This window comes from Epinephelus lanceolatus, chromosome 22 (assembly GCF_041903045.1).
Source record: "Epinephelus lanceolatus isolate andai-2023 chromosome 22, ASM4190304v1, whole genome shotgun sequence".
NCBI classification, from domain to species: domain Eukaryota; kingdom Metazoa; phylum Chordata; class Actinopteri; order Perciformes; family Serranidae; genus Epinephelus; species Epinephelus lanceolatus.
In genome coordinates this window covers 20741720-20762671 of record NC_135755.1, presented here as the reverse complement: position 1 = coordinate 20762671, position 20952 = coordinate 20741720, and the positions used below count along the sequence as shown (strand labels likewise).

Here is a 20952-nt window from a genome sequence, read left to right as displayed (position 1 = left end):
ATCTGACATGAGTCTTCTGCAGACACAAAATGGTAACTTATTACTTATTATCATTGCTTCAAATCTTCAGTATTGGCTCTGATTCTGCTCTGGATAACAAATACTAACTGTGTCTTCAAATACCCACACTACCATACTATTTAGTACGTCAGAGAAAAAAATCAGTATTTACAATACATAGTATGTGAGACCACGCAGGTTTACCTTGTGGTCCAGGTTGGCCTCCAAAACCGGGGTCTCCTCTCTCTCCTTTGGCACCATCAAACCCTGGACGTCCACGGCCTCCTGGCTGTCCTGGCTCACCTTTAGAACCTGGGAGGTGCACACAGGTGTGACTCCAATTATTAGCATCATTCACTGTGTTAAAATGGCATTTTTATGGCACTTCAATTTTATCTGAATACATTTTTGTTGCTCAAAATATCCTCTTGAATTGGTGAGTTTCCTGTTTGAAAAGTGACATCTATAGAAAATACATTTTTATCATTAGAAAGCAAATCATAAATCAAATCCTTTCATTATTGTCCATATACAATGTTTCAAGTAGCATACAGTGAAATTAATCCATTCTCCAGCATTGTGTTGTCAATTACATTTTGAACAAAATCACATTCATCCATTGGCCAATGCGACTGCCCTTCAATCCCTTCTCATTCCCAAAAAGATCTTGCATTTTGACAAACAAATAAAGAAAACGGGGAAAAAAGATGCTACATAATGTGCTCCACCGCAGAAAAAAAAAGTTTTACTTTAGCAAAAAATATTTCAACATGAGATGAGACAACAGCCAGAGTCAGAGTCAAAAAATAAAAATCCCTGTTTGTTAAATCCTACCTGGTTGTCCTGGTACACCGGGGAAGCCGGGGTCTCCTTGCTCGCCAGGTATGGAGCATGGCAGCACTTGGCCTGGTAGCAGTCACATATAGTTAGCAAACACACTTTAAATACTTTAACAGACATATAGAGTAAACCACAATAGCTACTTATTCCATCCATAAAGGAGTAACTACACGCTTCTCTGACTAAATCCTACAGATGTGGCTCAAATAACATTTCTAAACATTTGTATGACAATAACAATTGACAATTAACAATACTATACTACACCATTGCTTTGACTTGTATCATAACTTTATAAACAGCCTGTGAATGTCATTCGCAGTGTTGATTGTCTGTCGCCTCCATTCATGCCAAAAATAAGATTTCCATTACAGTTAATCTGAGTTTAATCATGAGAATTATTTTTGTGGGTTGAATGTTAGTAGCAAAATTCATCACAATGAAGGGCAGGTCAAAAAACTCATAGGATGAAGACTAAAATATTAGAAAAAATTAAAGTTATAAACTGAATTTTGTACTTGGGATCATTTCTATAATTTCCATACATATATATATAAATCCCTCCCCTCCCTCCTAAACCCTCACTGGTTAAAAGCACTTAGCAGAGGCAGGGCTTGGAAACATGCGCCAGGTTTCAGCAGCTTTGATTGGAGGAAGAGGAGAGTGTCTGCGGCATATGTCGCATGTTTCAAAATAGTGGTGTATCTCTGAAGGGATATATATTCAAATAAAACCTGAAACTCGACTGTCAATTATCGACTGACTCTGCCAGAGTGGAATCCCTGAGACGCAGGGAGCAAGAGGCTTCCATCGGTGCCGTCATGAACAAATGATTGACAGTGAGAATCCCAAAGACTACGTTTCTCTACTGCTCTAGATTCACTACTTGATTTTGTTTTAACTATTTGTCTACAAAAACAGAACACTAATCTTTATTTTTCCATCAGTCAGAGATACTAACGACGTGTTCACACTGCAAACAATGGATCAATTTGTCAATGGAAGTGCATTTACCTGGCAGGTGCTTCAAGGCTTAACAAACATGTTGCAGGGCTAAAAACATGGCCCCAGAAGATGTCGGCTACTTAATTTTTGAGTCTTTAAGTTATTTATTTTTCTTTTCTTTAAGCATTTAATTAGTGACAGATAATGTCAAATAAATACTTAAGATTTGAAACAAAGTCTTGAAGTGCTTTGCTTTTCAGTTTAACATAATCAAAAGCAATATAGATCTTTTTCACGGCAGCCATTTTGACGTCACAGTAGGAAAAGCACAGGTGTATAGACTGAGTGGTTTACATTACCCTACACATCACTTTCATAAAATGAAACAGCGCTGAGCCGGCACTGCCTCAAATTGTTTAGTTTTTTGGTACCCAAAAAAAAAGTATTAGTTTAAGTATACGATATATTTAGAATATTTTCAAAGCTTTGCCTTGCCATCAGGCTACACTGGTTAGCTTCCTCATGGTGATTCTGTCTATTGAATGATATCTAAATAGGGATGCCTTAATATTGTGCATGCTGGCTCACTGGAATGTGCTTTTTCTAATATGACAAGTCAAAATGTCTGCTGTGAAAAAGGTCTGTTGTCAGAGAAAATGAGAGTTTGTCTTCACACCTGCACGTTTATCACACAGATTCAATCATTTAGTCAGAATACAGTGACCTGTCAACCAAGCTGCTTGCAATGTGAACACAGTAAAGGCAGTATGTGGCAATACCTCACTTAAGTTGGCTTAAACTCCTGAGTAGCACTGTTTATTCTCCTGATCTAATGATGTCTTTAACGCCATTTCCTGTTGGGCAGATTAGCTCTGGCCAGCATGTGAACACAAGGGATATCTGATGAATCCACCAGTGGCTGGGCTGCCTGACACTAAAACAGCTACAGACTTTGTCCCAGGCTCGTTACTCTGGCTGGTGGATGAAAAAGTTAGTTACCCACCCGTTCCCTCTCCGGCGTCATTAACCCCTTCGCAGCTGTTTTCACCTGGACAGATACACATGCACAAGGAAGGTCAGAGAGATGGAGGGATGGATGGATAGAGAGAGTAGAGAGAGAGGTAGAAGATGGCAGCATACAAAGCCAGTCAGGGTCATTTGCATGCGCCAAATAAAGCAATTAAATTGTCTTTTTTACAAGACAGATATCAGCAAATCAGTTTCATTCAATTAATCAAAGGCTCATTCAGTTAAGGCAAAAGCATAATATCATGTTTGCTTCAATGTAAAAGTGCTTCAAAATAGGTTATTCCACTCAATGAGAAGAGAGACAGTGACAGGTGTAACAAAACACTGTCATATTGTGACTTAAAGTTAAACTTGTTGTTCCTCTTAATGTCCTCTCAGGTCATATGAGTGACAATAACCTTCATATTAAGAGCAAAATGAATCAGTTGTTTAGCATTAGCATCATGAGATGTATGAGAGCACACATTCATACTGAAGATGAGTGGCCCAGCTGCTGCTGGGGACTTTGTGTCATTTAGTCTCAGAGAAGAAGACAGAATAATGGACGTCTAAAGGAGGCCACTGGTGTCATATACTTATGTACTTCATTCTAGGTGTAGTTTACATTTCTCCCAGTCATGTTAGATGCAGGATATTACTAGTATTTTCCTTAAACAGAACAATAAAATACTTCTTAGTGAATAATTAACTGATTCATATCCATAATTTTGACTGACCAAATGAAATCTTCTCACTTCCTCTGAGACTAAAGAAGCACAGTAGCTGTTGCGCAATCAGCATTAAAATCACATCATTGTGCGCCAATGAGTCAACTAATGAAGCAGCTTATGGATTTTTCGATTATTGGCTGCAGAAGAAGTGTTTAAGCACATTAATGGAGACCATTAATCATGTAGTTAACTGCAGCAGTTGAGGCATGAGGGGCAGGAAGCTGCTTTGGTAGAGAAAATATCTAACAGGAGCCACGTTGTCCCTCCAGGTCCCGGAGAGTTTGGCTGCTTCAGTCAGGCAGACGACCTGGGAACTGTTTTTCCCCTAGAAAATGTCCTCTAATGGTTTAGGGTGTTAGCATGAAGTTGCTATGGTGACTACAGTTTGTAGAGGATGGACAGAGATTGGATGGGATGAACGGATGGTCTGGGTTTCACCCTGTGGGGAGTGCACACACGCGCACACACACACACACACACACACACACACAGACACACACACACACACACACACACACACACACACACACCACCTCCTTTCCATGTTTCGCCTCCTCTGTTCCTCCGCGGCATCACTTACCTTTAGGTCCAGGTAAACCTGGTGCCCCTGGCAGCCCAGATATACCGGGGTCTCCAGGCTCTCCCCGAAAGCCGGGTGTTCCGCTATAACCGATACCAGGCTCGCCAGGGCCGCCAGCACGACCCTTAGGCCCCGGGAACCCTGGGAAACCTTTCTCTCCAACTGTGCCATAACCAGCGTCGCCCTGGAGGGGAGAGGTAAGGTTTGTTTTAAAATTCTTTTCTGTAATTCTTCTTTTAAGGGAACCTATTATGCTAATTTTCAGGTTGCTCCTTTTAGCGACTGTCTCTTTAAGCCCTACCTCCCAAAAAAGCCCAGTCTGCTCTGATTGGTTAGCGTTACCAGGTCTCGGCATATCTACACCATCATTACAGCCAAGAGAATAACGGCACTTTGTACGGTGAAAAATCACCAATAAATACTTCAATTCACAATATCGACACCCGGGACTACATTTCCCTGACATCTGCAGCTCCGTAATGGAAACACTTGCAGTAGTCAGCCTGGAGCAGATGACCATATAAAGAATCCATCACAGGCTGATGTCAGCTTGTCTCGAGTAGCAAAAAAAGTTGGGTATTTACATTCGTTTACCTCATTGGCCATGTTTAACATGAACATCCGACACTGTAACATTATACGCACACCGACACACACACATATATGTATATATTTTGTTTGTCTAAGCACTCACTGGGGGTCCAGGGGCTCCAGGGAAGCCAGGGAGTCCATCCCTGCCAGGTTTTCCAGTTTCACCTGTTGGTCCTCTGGGTCCAGTTGCTCCGAGCTCTCCTTTCACCCCGATACCCAGGTTGGGGTAATAAGATGCGCCCTTCTCTCCCTTACGACCAAAGAAACCAGGGCTACCAGCACGACCCTGTAGGGGGACAGACATGATGGATTTCTGTGAAACTTGCACACACACACACACACACAGTTTCAATTCATAACATACATATTTCTCTGCTACAGCACTTAAGAGTGTTACGAAACTGTCAACAACAACAAAAATACTCAAAATTCTACTCACAGGAGGTCCCTGAACACCATTAAAGCCAGGTGAACCGCGATCACCTGGCTCACCCTTTTGTCCAGGGAAGCCGGGGCTGCCGTTAGCTCCAGGACTTCCGGGTAACCCAGGCAACCCAGAGGTGCCTCCACCTAGACAGGCACAGTCGCCGGGATCGCCTGTAGGACAGAGGAAATGGGACAAACAGAGAAAAAGGATGACAGAAAGATGATGAATAAAAGAGTGGAACAAGGATCAAGGGAGGGATGAGGGAAAACAGAGATAGATGGTGATTATAAAGGGAAGATACTGATGAAGAAATTTATGGAGCCTGTTCTCAAAAATCAATCTTGTGGGCAGATGCTATTAGCACCCAGGTGTTCATGGCCAATATCGCTCTTTGCACCCACGTGTAAATAGCTAATGTGGCTATGTAGGTGTGGGTGAATATTCCTGGGCGTCCTAGCAACATCGAAATATGACGCTAACACAAACGGGTTTATTCAGCTATTCTGCTAAAGCTAATGTACACAATTTGCATTCAGCAGCTTTACACATCCTAAAAAAATAAAATTAATAAGCCAATGTTGACTTACACAGGACTCAAACCTCAGTCCTGTGTGAAAGTCCTGTGCTTGAGCCATTTATCGATGACATCATTGGCCCACTGCTGCTCTGTAGAATATGTCATCTGACTTATTGGCAGTTAATTTGTGATTTTTATGGTAAATTTACCACTTTAATATCAGAGAATATCCAAAAATGGCCAGTACTAGCCCTGACATGATCTCTTTTCCCTCATCCTAACCGCCTCCGACCTTGATGTATTGAATACCAGCTGATAACGGCACGCAATGGGATCCATAATAACACCTTGTAGGGATGGGTGTAAATAGTGGAATAGCTGCAGTGTAAATACTCTCACCCGAGTGCAAACAGACACTCTGAATCTGTCTTTCTTTTATTTGTGATGAAAGGATCACCCAAAATTCATACATGTTAAAAAACGTGCAGGACATGTTGACTCCAGCACACAAATTTAAACATGTACAGGTAACTAACACTTACCTTCTGTTGACTGAACAATACATTTTTGTTTAAGTAATGTCTTGCAGACACGCACAGGTTTTGTCTGTTATTAATTCAATTCCAGTTCGCATATGTTCGTGTACCTCTGAAGCCATTGAATCCTCTTTCACCCGGCGGTCCTCTGGGGCCAGGTGGCCCAGGCTCTCCCGGGGTGCTGGTAGAGGGAATACCTGAAGGCACACACCAGAAAAGGTTCGATCAGTTAAAGACTGAATTATAGTGACAAAGTAGATTTCACTCTGTTTGAACTGAAGCTGCACTGCACTGACTGATGTAAGATGTCAAAAAAAGGGATATCTGTAAAGTTCCTATTGTGGAGGAACTTCTTTTTTACATGCTCTCAAGCACGCCTTAATATTTCAGAAGGTAAATAAGAATAATTTAAACCAGCACAGTGCAAGTGCAGCTTGGTGTCACAGTGTGAAATCAGGATTAGTCTCTTTGGTCTGCAGGTAATATGAAAAGAGTTCAGCTGCTTTTGCAAGATGACAGAAGCTTATCAAAAATAAATAAATGAAAGCATGACTTGTTTATATCATATTAAAATATAAAACAGCGTTGTGCTTGAACTAATTCAGTGACTTTACATTGACTATAATGGCTGAGAGCTACTTGCCACAAGCAGCATGCATAGCGCATTGCGGTTTGGCACCTACACAAACAAAAGAAAACAAATGGCTAACGATACAAATTTATACTATAATTTTGTAAAGGGTAAAAATGTGTCATCTATGAAGAGATGTTCATTCTAGACTTTTATGGCGAAGAGAATCTGAAGGCTGAAACACACTGAAAGAGATAACTGACCTGCCTCATTACAGACATGTGAATGGATGCTCCTATGGCTCATATAGTATCAAAGCTGTTGGCAGTGGTAGTTGTTTTTGTGTAGCATTACAGAATTACAATTGTAGAACTGTTCATACAGTTTAAAGCTAAGCTAACAGAGCTAATGTCAGCTGTTGCCCGAAACTGTTGTGCACTCTCGCTGCAGGCCTGCCTCTCTGTCTTGCCATGTCTCCTTTCTGCCTCAGACTTTGGTCACTGGGTTCTCATTTGATGCTCCAAAACCAAAACAAGGTCAGATTTGGCACGTCAAAGCAGTTTGATGGGCATCAAAGCGTATGTGTCAGATGATTTCAGTGCATTTGGGCCTTCAGTCTTAATTCTGTGAACCTGTCTTGGTTCAAGGATGACAAATCATTTATAAGTAGAGCTCTGCGCTAACATTCTCATCACCAAACACATGTATCCGATGAAGGAAGGAGTTTCAGTGAAGCTCTGAAAGGAATTTGTGAGGCTGCAAGAATGCTTATACTGCAAAACACTGTTTAATTATTTCAAATGTGTTTCTGACAAACTGAAAGAAAAAAAAGTGCATTGTTATTATAATTGTTATTACTGTGATTTTCTTTCAGCTTGTGTCTCTATTCTTATGTCTTCCTTCGTTCAATGTGTTTGTGCCGAGAAAACAAACAAACAAACAAAAAAAAATGTCCCTGTTTGCAAACAACACTGCTGCCATGCATTTAAGTCCATGTAAAATCAGTGAATTATGTTCACCACAGGCGACACCTCCTGGCAAAGATGAGAAAAGAAGCTTGGAGTAGAGAAACCCTCCCATCCAAGTCTGAAGAATAGCCTCCTGCGCTTGTCTTATCTATACTTACCACCGCACCCTCCACAGAGAATAGCGTTAAAAAAAGCATTTTGGCAGTTAGATAATGTCTGCTGAAAGTTTGTTGTTTTGAATTATACTTTGGCGAGCTGAATATTGCCATGGCGTTTATGGCAATATGGCCTTGTTTAGGATACCTGCCTTCGGGCCTGGGCTCAGGATAGATGACGCAGGGTTCAATGGAAAAGCCTTGGAGGACAGTTAAATCAGTCAGCCATGACGTTTAAAGTCTGATTCTGTCTTGTCTTATACTTTAAGAGAGAAATTAGCTTTTATGGCTGGTAAAAATACAAAATCCATTTTATTATGCCAACTTTAGCTCTATGTCAGAACAATAAAGATACTGTATCCTCCCCTAGAAGTTTTTATTCATAAAAAAAAAAACATTTTTTACTATTTTAGCTCCTTTTATACAGGGAATCCAGCTTTGTCACAGAAAAATAAATAGCAGTGAACATAAACAAGCGATTTAAAATGTCTAAAAGACAAGAGAGGAAGTACAAACTACTAATGTTCAGTTTGTTTTCTTATTTACAATTAAGAGCCTTTTATCGACTGCAATGGATTTCTAACTTCTCATCTCTCAAATAAGCCACATCAATCTTTATGACAACCACCTGTGAAGAAAGAGCTTCTGTCAGTCAATTCTGTGTGAACGTACTAGCTGGGCCCTGAAGTCCAGGAGGGCCAGGAGGGCCGGGGAGTCCAGGGGAGCCAGGGCTTCCTTCGAAGCCATAAGCTGGTATGCCTGGGTTACCTTTCTCTCCCTTTGGGCCTGGGGTCCCAGGAAAACCTGGGGATCCACGACCACCTGCATATGAAGGAAATTGACATTTTAATGTAAAAACAGTTATGTGATATATTCTGTATAATATTGCATTTGTGCGTCTGTGTATATTACCTGGACCAACTCCACCGATTCCTGGTGGGCCTGGTGGTCCTGGGAATCCTGGAGGTCCCTGGTCACCAGGGGCACCAGGCAGGCCACTGAAACCTGGGTCACCTGTTGGTCCTTCAGCCAATCAGAGAAAAGGTGGTCAACATAAGAAACTTGCACATATTAAACAAAAACTCAGCCACCTGGGATTGATCTATTAATGTCTTATTGTTGAGGTGGATTTTTGTGTTACCTTGAACAGAAGTGCCTTGTCCAGAAACGTATGCAGGTGGTCCTGGTGGTCCGGGGTCTCCCTGATCTCCCTATTAAAAACACACCACCAGTTCAGAACAAAATACAAAACAGGTCTACCTAAGAGTCCCATCTGGCCCACTGGATGACTTTGCATACCCAATATCGATGCACTTGTGAAGGCTAAAAGGTGCAAGGTTTAACAGTGAGTAGCCTACTAGATGTAAAGTGCTGATTCGGAGGCTTTCCACCCTGACCACACTATAGTTCTTCAAACTTGAGATGGTTTGTAAGGCAGGGGGATAACTTCACCTGCTTTCTCAATAGCTTTCACTTAAATTTGCTGTGGTGATGCCAGCAATACTACACAGGAGTGGGAATATTTGGGGAAAAATGCACATCATCATCCCTCTTGTAAATGGATAAACATTTTCAGAATGTAAAGGAAAACATTTGGAGGAGTTGTTTTGTTCTTTTACTGGTCTGGCCAACTTGAGATCAAATTGGGCTGTATGTGACTCATAAACTAAAATGACTTTGACACCCCTGACATTATTTTAGCTTGACTTGGGACAAACTTTTGCCAAGCTAAAGGACTCCTAATTGGTTTAAAATAAATGTTGTTTAGAATAAACTGCTAATGTCTACACTAATCAACCTTAGAGGAATACTCTAATGTATTTGTTTGCGATGCAAGAATATTGACACCATCTACTGTATATATGCTGCAGAGGCTAGCGTCAGGAGCTAGCTAACGTTAGCTTAACGTTAGCCTTACATTAGTTTAGCAGAGGGACTGGAAACAGGGAGAAACAGCTAGCCTAACGTTGTCTAGAGCTTCCAAATCAAAACGCCATATCTCCCCAAAAATAAAGAAAAAAGCGACATATAGTTGTTTTATTGGGATGTTACTGTTAACCTAAGTTAAGCTAACTGGCTGCTTCTATTTAGCCAACTGTTATATCCGGTTTTTTATGATTTAACGTTAGGTTAATTCTTGTCTAGAAAGCGAATAAGCTCTTGTTAACCACAATTTTAAACGATTCCTGTAAAATATTTACAAATAAATTCCTTTAAAAATATTTACAAATAAATAATAAATTAACTATTTACCAGTTGACTGGGTAAATGACAGGAATATCTTGCACAATGCTTGAAAGAAAAGTTTCTTCATCTGCATATTAAACCAGCCTTGGTAAATTCATTGAAGAAACACTGGCGCCATCTGCTGGTGAAATGAGGGTATTGCAAAGAAAACGCATAACCCTACATAGAGTGTTAATTCTGAGTTTTAAGTAAATAACTGAGTGTGTTTCCACTGTAAAAGTGACAAAAATAATAATAATTTAAATAGAGAAGCTTCTCAGTGCTGGAAAAAATGTAAGTAATGATAACTGTTGGTGAAACGGCAAGACAGTTTGCTTTGTGCTTGTTAGGTTGAATTGGAAGTGACATTTTAAAGTTGCATTTGGATTAACATCTGCAAGTATTAAATAAATAATTTCCTGTTAGTATAAAACAGTGATTTCTTGTACACTAACTGCAGAAACAGTCGACTATTAAGCAAAGAATTTTAAATACTGTATGCAGTTCGTATGTAGAATTAAAATGGGACACAACAAAATATGTCAACAGCCAGTGTACACAAACACACACTCATTTTACCTTGGGCCCTATGTATCCTTCTTGCCCGGGGTAACCTGGAACACCTCTGAGTCCCTGTGTCAGGAAAAAATTAAGTAATTTGAATTTACTGTACAGATAAAGGAGGCACTGAAGTACAATCTAAAAGTACTTGTACTTTATTGCACATAATTATTACCATTTTTCTGCAACTTTATGCTTGTACTTGCAAATATCATGATTTTACATCATTATATTTAACAGACAGCTTCATAGTTACTAGTCAGTTTTGCGATTATATGCAAAATATGTATAAAAAAGTCATATAAAACTACTACTAACACAATGTTTAAAAAAAATTGTAGTCTGGGTTAACCCTGAATGAAATGAGTTTCATCTGCGAATTAAGTGGTCCTGTGGCAAATACAATAAGCACTGTTGCCATGGTAACCGGCAGTTTAATATACCTAGCACAATGATAAAACTGTTAATGAGAAATATGTTCGATGTGTCCTGTTAAATGACACCTGTAGGCCAATCAGAAATAAGTATGTCTGTGTATTTTCTATGTCCATGCCACAGTATAATGTCTCATAATATCAACTTATGAGTTATTGAATGTTCTAGAGGAACAGTTTTGACAGATGCCCACCTGTTGTCCTGGAGATCCAGGAGGCCCGTTAAACCCGGGAGGACCCTGTTTGGTGGAATCAAAAGCGACATCAACCACAGAGGAAGAGGGAAAGGAAAGGTGACACCACAGAAAAAGACAAATAGCATATTTCACCATGGAAGAAGAACATAAGGAATCTCCAGTATGCTGAGGTTAGGGAAGGATTTATACCACAAAAGGGCATTTGTCTACTTCTTTGTACCTCTTCTTTACTGTACGCAATAACACAGTGCTACAGCTCTTACTCTTGCACCGGGGTATCCAGGAATGCCCTTCTCTCCGTATTCACCACGATAGCCGAAAGGTCCCTGGAATTAAGTGAAAGATCGTTAAGTGTTTCTTAAAGTAAAACGTCTCTCATTGATCTCTCAGCTGTGTCAACAAAGCTTTTTAAGCTTCGGTGTCTTCCTACTTAACACATTTGTTCTGCAGAAATGTCTTTGAAAATGTTTATTTCAGGAAAAAAAACACTTACAGGTCGGCCAGGATTGCCAGGGTATCCTCTGATTCCCTTTCGACCAGGTTCACCCTTTGAGAAAGACAGACAGAACAAACTTAACAACATGAGAACGGCATCATTTTGCATTAAATGAACTATGAGCAACATTTAGAGTCTTGCACATACTTTGTGTTTAAACTTACCTTTGACAGCCAGTACAAACAGTGAAATCTCACACGAGAGACAGACGAGAACAATTTAAACCTGTCCTAATATTTGAATCAATACTTTCATAGTGGCCTTGAGGATGATGGGAATAATATTTGGATCAAGTAGACAGACTGTGGTTCCCAGCCCAGCTGCAGTGCTCTTCAAACCCCTGAGAGGATGCACTGTGTTGGGCTTGGAACACTAAAGAATCCAGGGTGGATGATTCAGATTATTTCCGTCTCTATGGTTAGCAACAAGGGGATAAAGTGCTACCTCTAATGTTCACAGTGGGCTTTTCCACTCTGATAACTGTAGTGGCTTCAGTTACCTTTGGTCTCGATGTGGTCTTTATGTGAGCTCGACTTTTCCTGGCAGCCACTGGATTTTTTTTTTTTCAGTTTATACAGTCAACTTTTATCATCACAGTGACCTTTTGATGTCCGTAGCGTTTTGTCAAAGGTTCATCATCATTGTGTGGTACTGAAAATGTAACTGTGAGTGTTTTAAAACTCTCCTCTGTTGGTGCATTCAAGTACGCTTTGATGTTTATAAATGCTGGAAAAAAAGCATTAGATTATACTTTTTTTAAGAAAATGTAAACATCATGTTATCAAAAGGATAAAAAGGTTGTGGATGTTGAAGAGTCCTTCAATGCAACAGCTTTTCAAAACTGACCTACTGTAACCAACCTTACCACGTGATGATAGAAAGTAATTATTACCTAAAATAAAATGAAAACACTAAAGGTTGTGAAATCAATACTGTAATGGAGTTTCTTTTGCTGGTTAGTTTCAAGTCTCTGCAAGTTAAAGGAATACTTCACCCCCAAATGATCATTTCTATATCAGTTACTCACCCCATGTTACATTGGACTTGAAGAAAAGTTTGGTTTTCTTGCATGCCCCCATGGTGGACGAAGAATCCAAAAACTGAGAAAAATCTTGGTGAATTAGAGTAAAGAGGGACTAAGTGTAAGTCTACCACTGCCTCCATCAGTTCACTTTGATGAATAACCTTCTAAAACACCAAAGTTGCACAATGCTACAAAGAAGCTACCGATTGAGGCAGTGGTAGATCGGCAGCTCCTGTGTTCAGTGAGGTAAAATGACAGTTTTTGTCAACAGTCTGGCTTTGAAGAGAATTTGACTGGATAAATGAGAGTTGGAATATGCTATATGAGTTGTCTTAGAGTTTGTAAAGAGATATTTTGTTGTAGTTTTGCCGTCGTTAAAAGCGGATCCCTGACTTCGATTCATCAAGAATTTTCTACATTTTGGATTCTTTGTTCACCATGAAGGCATGAGAGAAACATGAAGTTTTCTTCACAAATTCAAGGTAACGTGGGTTGTGTAACTGATACAGAAATGATCATTTCTGGGTTGAAGTATTCCTTTAATTTCTGTACTACATAAAACAAGATTACACCAATGGCTATTAGGAAGGTAAGGCAGCTTTGTACAACTGTCGATGAGTAATGCCATGTATGAAAGATGACAGTTTTGGGGTTAAAAACTTGCAAAACCATACATATTGTTCGACAAACTTATGACTTAATCACCAAGAGAAAATTGTATTGATTAGGTGGGAGGTTGAGGGACACATGGCTATATTTGTCCGTCTTTGACACAGCTCATCCTGCTCGCCATTCCAAATGTCGACTATGAGAAGACTTGCGTTTTTCCAACAAACCTGCATTCCTTTGTCTCCTTTGGGAAAACCCACAAACTCCACAACGCCATTGATCATTGGCTGGCCGGGGTCACCGGGCAAGCCCACGTCGCCCTGGATATCGTAACCAAGGAAGAGGAGAACTGTTTATACTGATCACCGTTGCGACGGTGAGATGGCAGGGCAAGGAGGGGAAAGGGGGCGGATGAGTTTTGGGAAGACGGGGGAGAGATGAGGGACCGTTGACTGGATGACGGGCTGTGTTTGACTGTGGATGAAGCCACTGAAGGGGCTGCTGTGACAGAGCGAGTGCAGGAGTGAGGAAACATTAGGGTAATGAAGAGAGGGTGGTCTTAGTATGAAGGTCATTGCTTTAGTCAACAAACTTTTATCAGGGTCAAAGAATCTCTGGAGGCAGAAAGGATCGGATTGGTTGAGCTACACCTTAATGGAAGGAGCCAGGGTCTATAGTTTTGGTTTTAGCTACAAAATTTAATAGCAATTTGCATTATTTTTATGCATTCCTGATAATGAAAGCCTTTATTTTGGTAGGTCAGAGGACAATCTGACTATCTGCACAAAGAAAGTTGATTTTCTGATGAACAATTCTCAAAATAGATCCAATTACTAGGTGTTTCCAAAACTTTCAGCCACATCTTTTAGCCTAAATTCTGTACGTAGGTCATTCGCTGACAGCTGAGTTACTCCATCTGGCAAGGAAGGTCATGAGATATGGACGAAAGCTACAGAAACACCAAGTCAGTTGACCTTGCTTTGACAAATTGCTTTTTTTAGGTCAAGATTGGACCTTTGAGCTCAATAATTTGAACTTAAAACACCAGCTATGTTAACTTCCTACAGATAGATTCCTCTGTTCCTACTTCAACTGGTTTCAGTCTAATGTCAAGTAATGGGAAAGCTAAACTGAATTGCATCCAAATATTGCCTCCAGAGCAGCTGTGCTTGTAGAAAGTGTTATGCGACAAAGTATCACAACAAAGATGCTGGGGTGATGATCCACTGGACCAACCTTTCCTCCTCCTCCCCCCCAAGTCTCCTCCTCCTTTGGCTCCTCATTTGTCTTCCCCTCCATGGCTTTAAAGTTTGCTGCAATCACTGCTCCTCTTCCTCTTTTCACCTTTAGTTTCTAACAACAAACAGCCTGCTGCCTGCTGTGTTATTGACCTTCTTGTTGCCACTTTTATAATGAAACCCCACCACATCCGAGTGTGTATGTGTGTATGTGTGTGTGTGTGTGTGTGTGTGTGTGCGAACATTGTGGAAGCGCTACGACCTCTGCTCCTAGCCTTCCCTTGCTGTGTTACCTTAGATCCTTTGTAGATAGTGAGAGTTTGTTCGCTTGTTAGCGACCCGTCGCCGGGAGTACCACTGGGTCCGGGAAGACCCACGTCGCCCTGGAGTCCGAAATACACACAACACACCGTTAGCCAATCAGGAGGGGCAGAGTAGTGGAGCAGAAACAGGAAGAGGAAAGAGGTCAAGATGGGAGGTGAGAGGAAAAGATGTAGATATAAAAAGAGAGAAGGGGCAGAAAAGATGAAGAAAAGAAAAAACAAGCAGAGATGATAGAAAGATAGATAATAAAACTATATGGCCAAAAGTATGTGGACACCTGATCATTACACATGGAGCTAAAGTAGATGTATAAAGCTTTTTGTGGCTCGAGTCTAGAGGGAGCTGTGTGAAATTTAAAAAAAAAAAATTGCCTCAAATTATGTCACTTGAGTCAGCATCACTTGGGGCTGAAGACTACAAGTTTGATGTTTGCTAGCATGACACGCCTGAAATGCCAAGTTGCATTGTGGGCAATGTAGGCGGTATGTTTAGACAAGGAAGAGGAAGGCGAGGAATAAAAAAGACAACATCTCTGGTTCATGTTGATCCTTTGTTTGTTTTAAATTGTATTTATTTTAACTCTTCTGTCTGTTGCCTTGTTTTTATTTATGAAGCACTTTGTTATGTCTTCTTATGAAAAGTGCTACATAAACAAAGTTACTTGCTTACATAAAGGTACACTTTGCAGAGTTTGTCCTTAAAAACAACGTATCTACTCAAACAAAAGTAATCCCTCTCAGTCATCACTTATGACCCACTAAAAGTGTTTGGCAGCATATTTATCTGCAGAGACTCTGCCCCTTTGCCTGTATGTTCTTATTTCTTGTTAATCTGCTGTGTTTGGGACGTTCCTGGGCACAACACTCAGTGAGGGCAGAACTTGAAAGAGGGTAGTGAACAGGCACCAGACTGTGAACAACGTACCTCCAAGAAGAAACTGAGGAAATCATGGATACAGCCGCAAAATGCAAATATGAATCTGGGATTGGCTTTCACCTCTGCTGGTGATACTGTTTACAAGCAACAGTGTACCATTAATAATGTCGAAAACGACCTTGTGTGCTGCAGGATTAAAATTTTCTAGACCACAACTGCACATAAAACACATCTGTCCACGTACTTTTGGCCATATAGTGTGCAGAGATAGATAATGTATAATAGTGACAGGAACAAACACGGCCCTGGTCAGCTTTGCTCTCTTACAAAGTTAGATGTAGATAGATAGGTAGGTGAGTGGGTAGGTAGGTTTGTAGGTAGGTGGGTGAGTAGGTAGGTAGGTGAGTAGGTAGGTAGGTGAGTGGGTAGGTGGGTAAGTGGGTAGTTAGGTAGGTAGGTGGGTAGGTAGGAATGAAGGTGTGTAGGGAGGGAGGTAGGTGGGTATTTAGGGAAGGTAGGTGGGCAGGTAGGAATGAAGGTGTGTAGGGAGGGAGGTAGGTGGGTGGGTAGGTAGGGAGGTAGGTGGGTATTTAGGGAAGGTAGGTGGGTAGTAGGGATGAAGGTGGGTAGGGAGGGAGGTAAGTGGGTGGGTGGGTAGGTAGATAGCTAGGAAGGTAGGTGGGTGAGTAGATAGATAGGTGGGTAGGCAGGGAGGGAGGGAGGTAGATAGGTGGGCAGGTAGGGAAGGAGGTAGGTAGGTAGATGAGTAGATAGGCAGGTGGGTGGTTAGGTAGGTCGCTACGTGGGTAGGTTGGTAGGTAGGTATGTGGGAAGTTAGGTAGCTACGTGGGTGGGTGGGTAGGTAGATAGCTAGGGAGGTAGGTGGGTGGGTAGGTAGGTAGGTAGGTAGGTAGGTCGGTCGGTCGGTCGCTACGTGGGTAGGTAGGTGGGTAGGTAAGTGGGAAGTTAGGTAGCTATGTGGGTAGGTAGGTAAGAAGCTAGGTTGGTGGGAAGGTAGATAGCTAGGGAGGTAGGTGGGTGGATAGGTAGGTGGGTAGGTAGGTGGGTGGATAGGTAGGTGGGTAGGTAGGTGGGTAGGTAGGTAGGTAGGTGGGTAGGTAGGTGGGTGGATAGGTAGGTGGGTAGGTAGGTAGGTGGGTAGATAGGTAGGTGGGTAGGTGGGTGGATAGGTAGGTGGGTAGGTAGGTTGGTAGATAGGTAGGTGGGTAGATAGGTAGGTAGGTGGGTAGGTAGGTGGGTGGATAGGTAGGTGGGTAGGTAGGTAGGTAGGTAGGTGGGTAGATAGGTAGGTGGGTAGGTAGGTGGGTAGATAGGTAGGTGGGTAGGTGGGTGGATAGGTAGGCGGGTAGGTAACTACGAGGGTAAGTAGGTAGATGGTTAGGTAGTTGGGTAGCTTGCTAGGTAGATGAAAAACAAAAAAGAACAGAACAATATATGAATGCAAAGAGGAGAGACTTGAAGACACAAAGAAAAACAATAAAAGGAGTGATAAAGAGAGAAAGAAAGACAAAGAGAGAGAAGGAGAAGAGAGCTCAGGGATACTTTATCTTGAGTTACTTGTTGATCAATTTTAAGATATCTCAAGTTCCCATTTTCCCCCATGGCTAAAAGAGAAAAACACCATCCTAAAGAAACCTATCTAAACAGGCTCAACAGTAAATCCAGCTGTTTCCACATTCAGTTCAACCCTGAATCTGTCTGAGTTCAGTGTTTTGGTGGAGCATAACATGCATGCAATGTGTGAGGAAGATGACTTGTTAGTACTCTTTGTGTGATTGTTTCAAAATGAGATGGGTGGGTGGTTGGATGGAGGTTGAGGAGTCAAAGAGCAGGCAGATGGACTACAAATCCCAGGGTTCACCACCACCAGATGCCCAAACATGATTAAAGGGAGGATAAAGTGTGACGTGGGAAGTAGGAGCAAGTGATTCCAGCACCCAGTTACAGTCCACAGATCGGCCTCCACAGTGACAGCTCAGACATTTGAATAATGAAGTTTTATTTTTTTAGTATTTGTGTACTTTTCCTGATTGAAGCAGAATTGATATTTAATGCTGGACAGTCAGGTCAAGATTGGATAAATTTTACTTCAGCATTTGCTTCATTTTTCTAATTTTGGAGAAAAACTTCATCATGTAAAATCTCTGAGCCATCACTCAACGGTGAGGGAAACAAGTGTGTAATGCCACTGGTCAACACACAAACTACACTTCAAGTAGATTTTGGGATTTGACTGAAAATTCAAAATGAAACAGTGAATCCAGATCTGACTTAAAACACATCTGAGGGAGTCTGCGACTTGTCTCAGTGGCACCACAGATCATTCGAAAGAACAAACCAGACTGAATCAAGTAGAGGTTCATGTGATCTTTTTATCAAACAGGAAACGGATGCAACAAACAGTTCAGTGGTCAATCTGAGGATGGAGAAAGGAGGAGGAGGAGGAGGATGGAGGGGTGCAGGGATGGGTGGGGTTAGAGGGGGGAAGGATAGATGGTGGGTGAATTAATGCGTGTTGGACGGAAGAAGTGCAGGTTGCCAAGCCACCACCAGTCAGATTTTAACATGCACAGTATTATGTCCAACCAATTCATTACACACACACACACACACACACACACACACACACACACACACATAAATGCATACACACTCACACAGCTAGGACCCAGCTAGAGCACTCTAAGCCTGCTGTTTTGGTGTCTGTAGCTGACATTAACGGGAGCGAAAGTGTAGAAACCACAACGTACTGTAAAACCATGATTAATTTAATGCTAAGTCTCTTCACCATTTGGTCACAGTAAAGAAATGTTCTTTAGGAAATTCTCAGGCCTTTATTTAGTAAGGCATAAGGGTTTAAAACAATGATTTAAACCAAGCAAACTTCATCACGCAGTCTAGTGACATGGCTGGGGCATGTTAGCCAACTTTAGCTTTGCATGAAGGCTGCTAGGTGGCAAAAAATACTTCCTTGCTAACTAGCTAAACAACAAGCTATAAAAACATCCCTAAAGTTATCAGGAACTGGCTATACATTCCAAATTGTGTCCAAAAAACCCCCAATTTTTTTTAAATCAGCAAGGCTACCTGGTCTTCCTGCTGCCTGATTTTGCGCTAAGCTAGGCTAATGCACACCTGGGTCGACAAAAATGAAATCATCAGACTTATTTTAGCCTAGATGACAATCAATTTTACGCCACAAATGTTGGACCTTTAAAGTTTATTTCTAATAAGTTAAATGTTGTGGATTTTATACTTTGGCTCCGGCATCCATCTCAAACTATCGCCTGAGATGCTATCATGGAGATAAAGTATCCTCAATGTCACTCACAGGCAACATGCAAACAGCTTGTGTCTTGGTATATAACATCTGTATGTCACTGTGTACATTCTGAGGTGGGAATTAACACCAACTAAAAAATCAAATCCTTTGATAAATGGCATGTAAACCATTTACACACTGTCCAAATGGCTTTCACTGGTATTATAGTGTCTTTAAGTCTGAGGAGCTGAACTACGACTGTTCATTGTGTAAGTGATGGAAAAACTGAAACTGAACGAGACAAGAACAAAGAGTGCGTTCAAGAGTTTAAAAAAGACGTGCAGATGTTACTGTTCAGCTAGCTGCACTCACTCAACAGGCCATTACGTGTGTATCTGCATCAATCTCTACAGACAAATGAGTCTACATGCGCTCTTCAGTTAACAAAGCATACCTTGTCTCCTTTCTCTCCTTCATATCCGTCACTACGGCTCCCCTAAAAACAACAAGGGTTAACAGAACGCACTTGGAGGAACAAGAACAATAACTTTCCACATTCTTTGACAGCTGTGGACTGCCTTATCACAGAATATGATACATGATTGTACTCTGTTGTTTGACTTACCATTGGCCCTGGGAGACCGGGAGGACCAGGTGGGCCCTGGATACAGACGGTAGATAAAGTCAGCAACAAAATCAGAAATAATATTCACAAATACTTTGATCGAAAGAAAATTTAAAATAAGTATTCTTAGACAGGTGGAAAGATTTGTGTCAAATTTATGACTGGCTAAACTCCTGAATTTTAATACATATTACAACATCATCTTATGGATTAATTAACAATAGATTATGTAATAATAAATTATTTCCTGTATATTAAACTGGTTTTATAGCATTTTTCCTTACACCATCAGCTGCCACATACCACCATCAGATATATAACACACAGCACCTCAGAGAATTTGATGTATGAAACACAAATATGTAACTGAACATAATGTCAATATGCAGGGAGCAGTCTGAGGTGAATCAGTTTACATACAGGATATCCCTCAGGCCCTCTTGGACCAGAATAACCAGGCGGACCATCAGGACCTATGATACCCTGCAGAGAATAAAACACAACCACGTCACAACGATGCGTTCAAAGAAGTACAACAGGTGTGTTATTTTGTATTAAAGAAAATTTATCACAACGTAGAGGAGAAAAGTAAGAATCCTACCGGCTGACCGTCAATTCCTGGTAAACCTGGTATACTCTAAATATGGGGGAAAAGAAAAACATGAATTAATAAACATGTGGCACATTTCTTTTATAATAAAACAGAACATGAATACATGTTTTATCTTCATTACAGAATACAGACAGTTATGCTGACTGGTTGATGGAGAAAATCTCTCTTGTTTGGGGGTATCTGTACACAAATGAGATTTATGGAAAGTTTCATGACCACTATGTTATTTTAATTCAATTTTACTGTGGCACCACCTAGTGGCCACATCAAACTTTGCAGGCTGGCTCAGGCCTGATAGATTTATGTTACGAATTAATTTGGTTGAAGTTGTGCAGTGACTTTCTATAAAATACAACAAATCACAAATATAATATGTATGTTCAAAACCTATTCTAAATATTTTTCTGGGTTTATCCTAGCGGTGTAGTGGGGGGTTTACACAAGCATACAGGATATACCCACCTCCTTTTCTGGCTGTTAACAGTATACCCATCTATTAGCCAAAGGGCCAATGGAATATATAGGAGTGTATACCTGACTCCTCCATGCTAACCTAGGTATCTACCTCGTAGTACAC

General features: G+C 41.0%; 1 protein-coding gene across 4 annotated transcripts in view; it reads right to left on the bottom strand.

The window, feature by feature from the left end:
- The window catches only part of col4a6 (collagen, type IV, alpha 6), a 137853-nt gene that overhangs the window by 15543 nt on the left and 101358 nt on the right, over window positions 1–20952 (bottom strand). Inside the window, exons 9-28 of one of the 4 annotated variants that reach the window (XM_078164645.1) lie at window positions 20364–20399; window positions 20183–20245; window positions 19763–19798; window positions 19592–19633; window positions 14948–15037; window positions 11781–11834; window positions 11551–11613; window positions 11285–11329; window positions 10675–10728; window positions 9011–9080; window positions 8782–8892; window positions 8542–8691; window positions 8022–8069; window positions 6286–6372; window positions 5135–5292; window positions 4799–4981; window positions 4105–4288; window positions 2789–2833; window positions 835–906; window positions 205–312 (exon numbers count right to left, since the gene is read on the bottom strand). In XM_078164645.1, the coding sequence (XP_078020771.1) occupies window positions 205–312; window positions 835–906; window positions 2789–2833; window positions 4105–4288; window positions 4799–4981; window positions 5135–5292; window positions 6286–6372; window positions 8022–8069; window positions 8542–8691; window positions 8782–8892; window positions 9011–9080; window positions 10675–10728; window positions 11285–11329; window positions 11551–11613; window positions 11781–11834; window positions 14948–15037; window positions 19592–19633; window positions 19763–19798; window positions 20183–20245; window positions 20364–20399 (1699 nt within the window). Of the gene's footprint in view, window positions 1–204; window positions 313–834; window positions 907–2788; window positions 2834–4104; window positions 4289–4798; window positions 4982–5134; window positions 5293–6285; window positions 6373–8021; window positions 8070–8541; window positions 8692–8781; window positions 8893–9010; window positions 9081–10674; window positions 10729–11284; window positions 11330–11550; window positions 11614–11780; window positions 11835–13643; window positions 13737–14947; window positions 15038–19591; window positions 19634–19762; window positions 19799–20182; window positions 20246–20363; window positions 20400–20952 lie in introns of all 4 variants that reach the window. The other 3 variants (XM_078164644.1, XM_078164646.1, XM_078164647.1) reach the window with 3 other exon arrangements.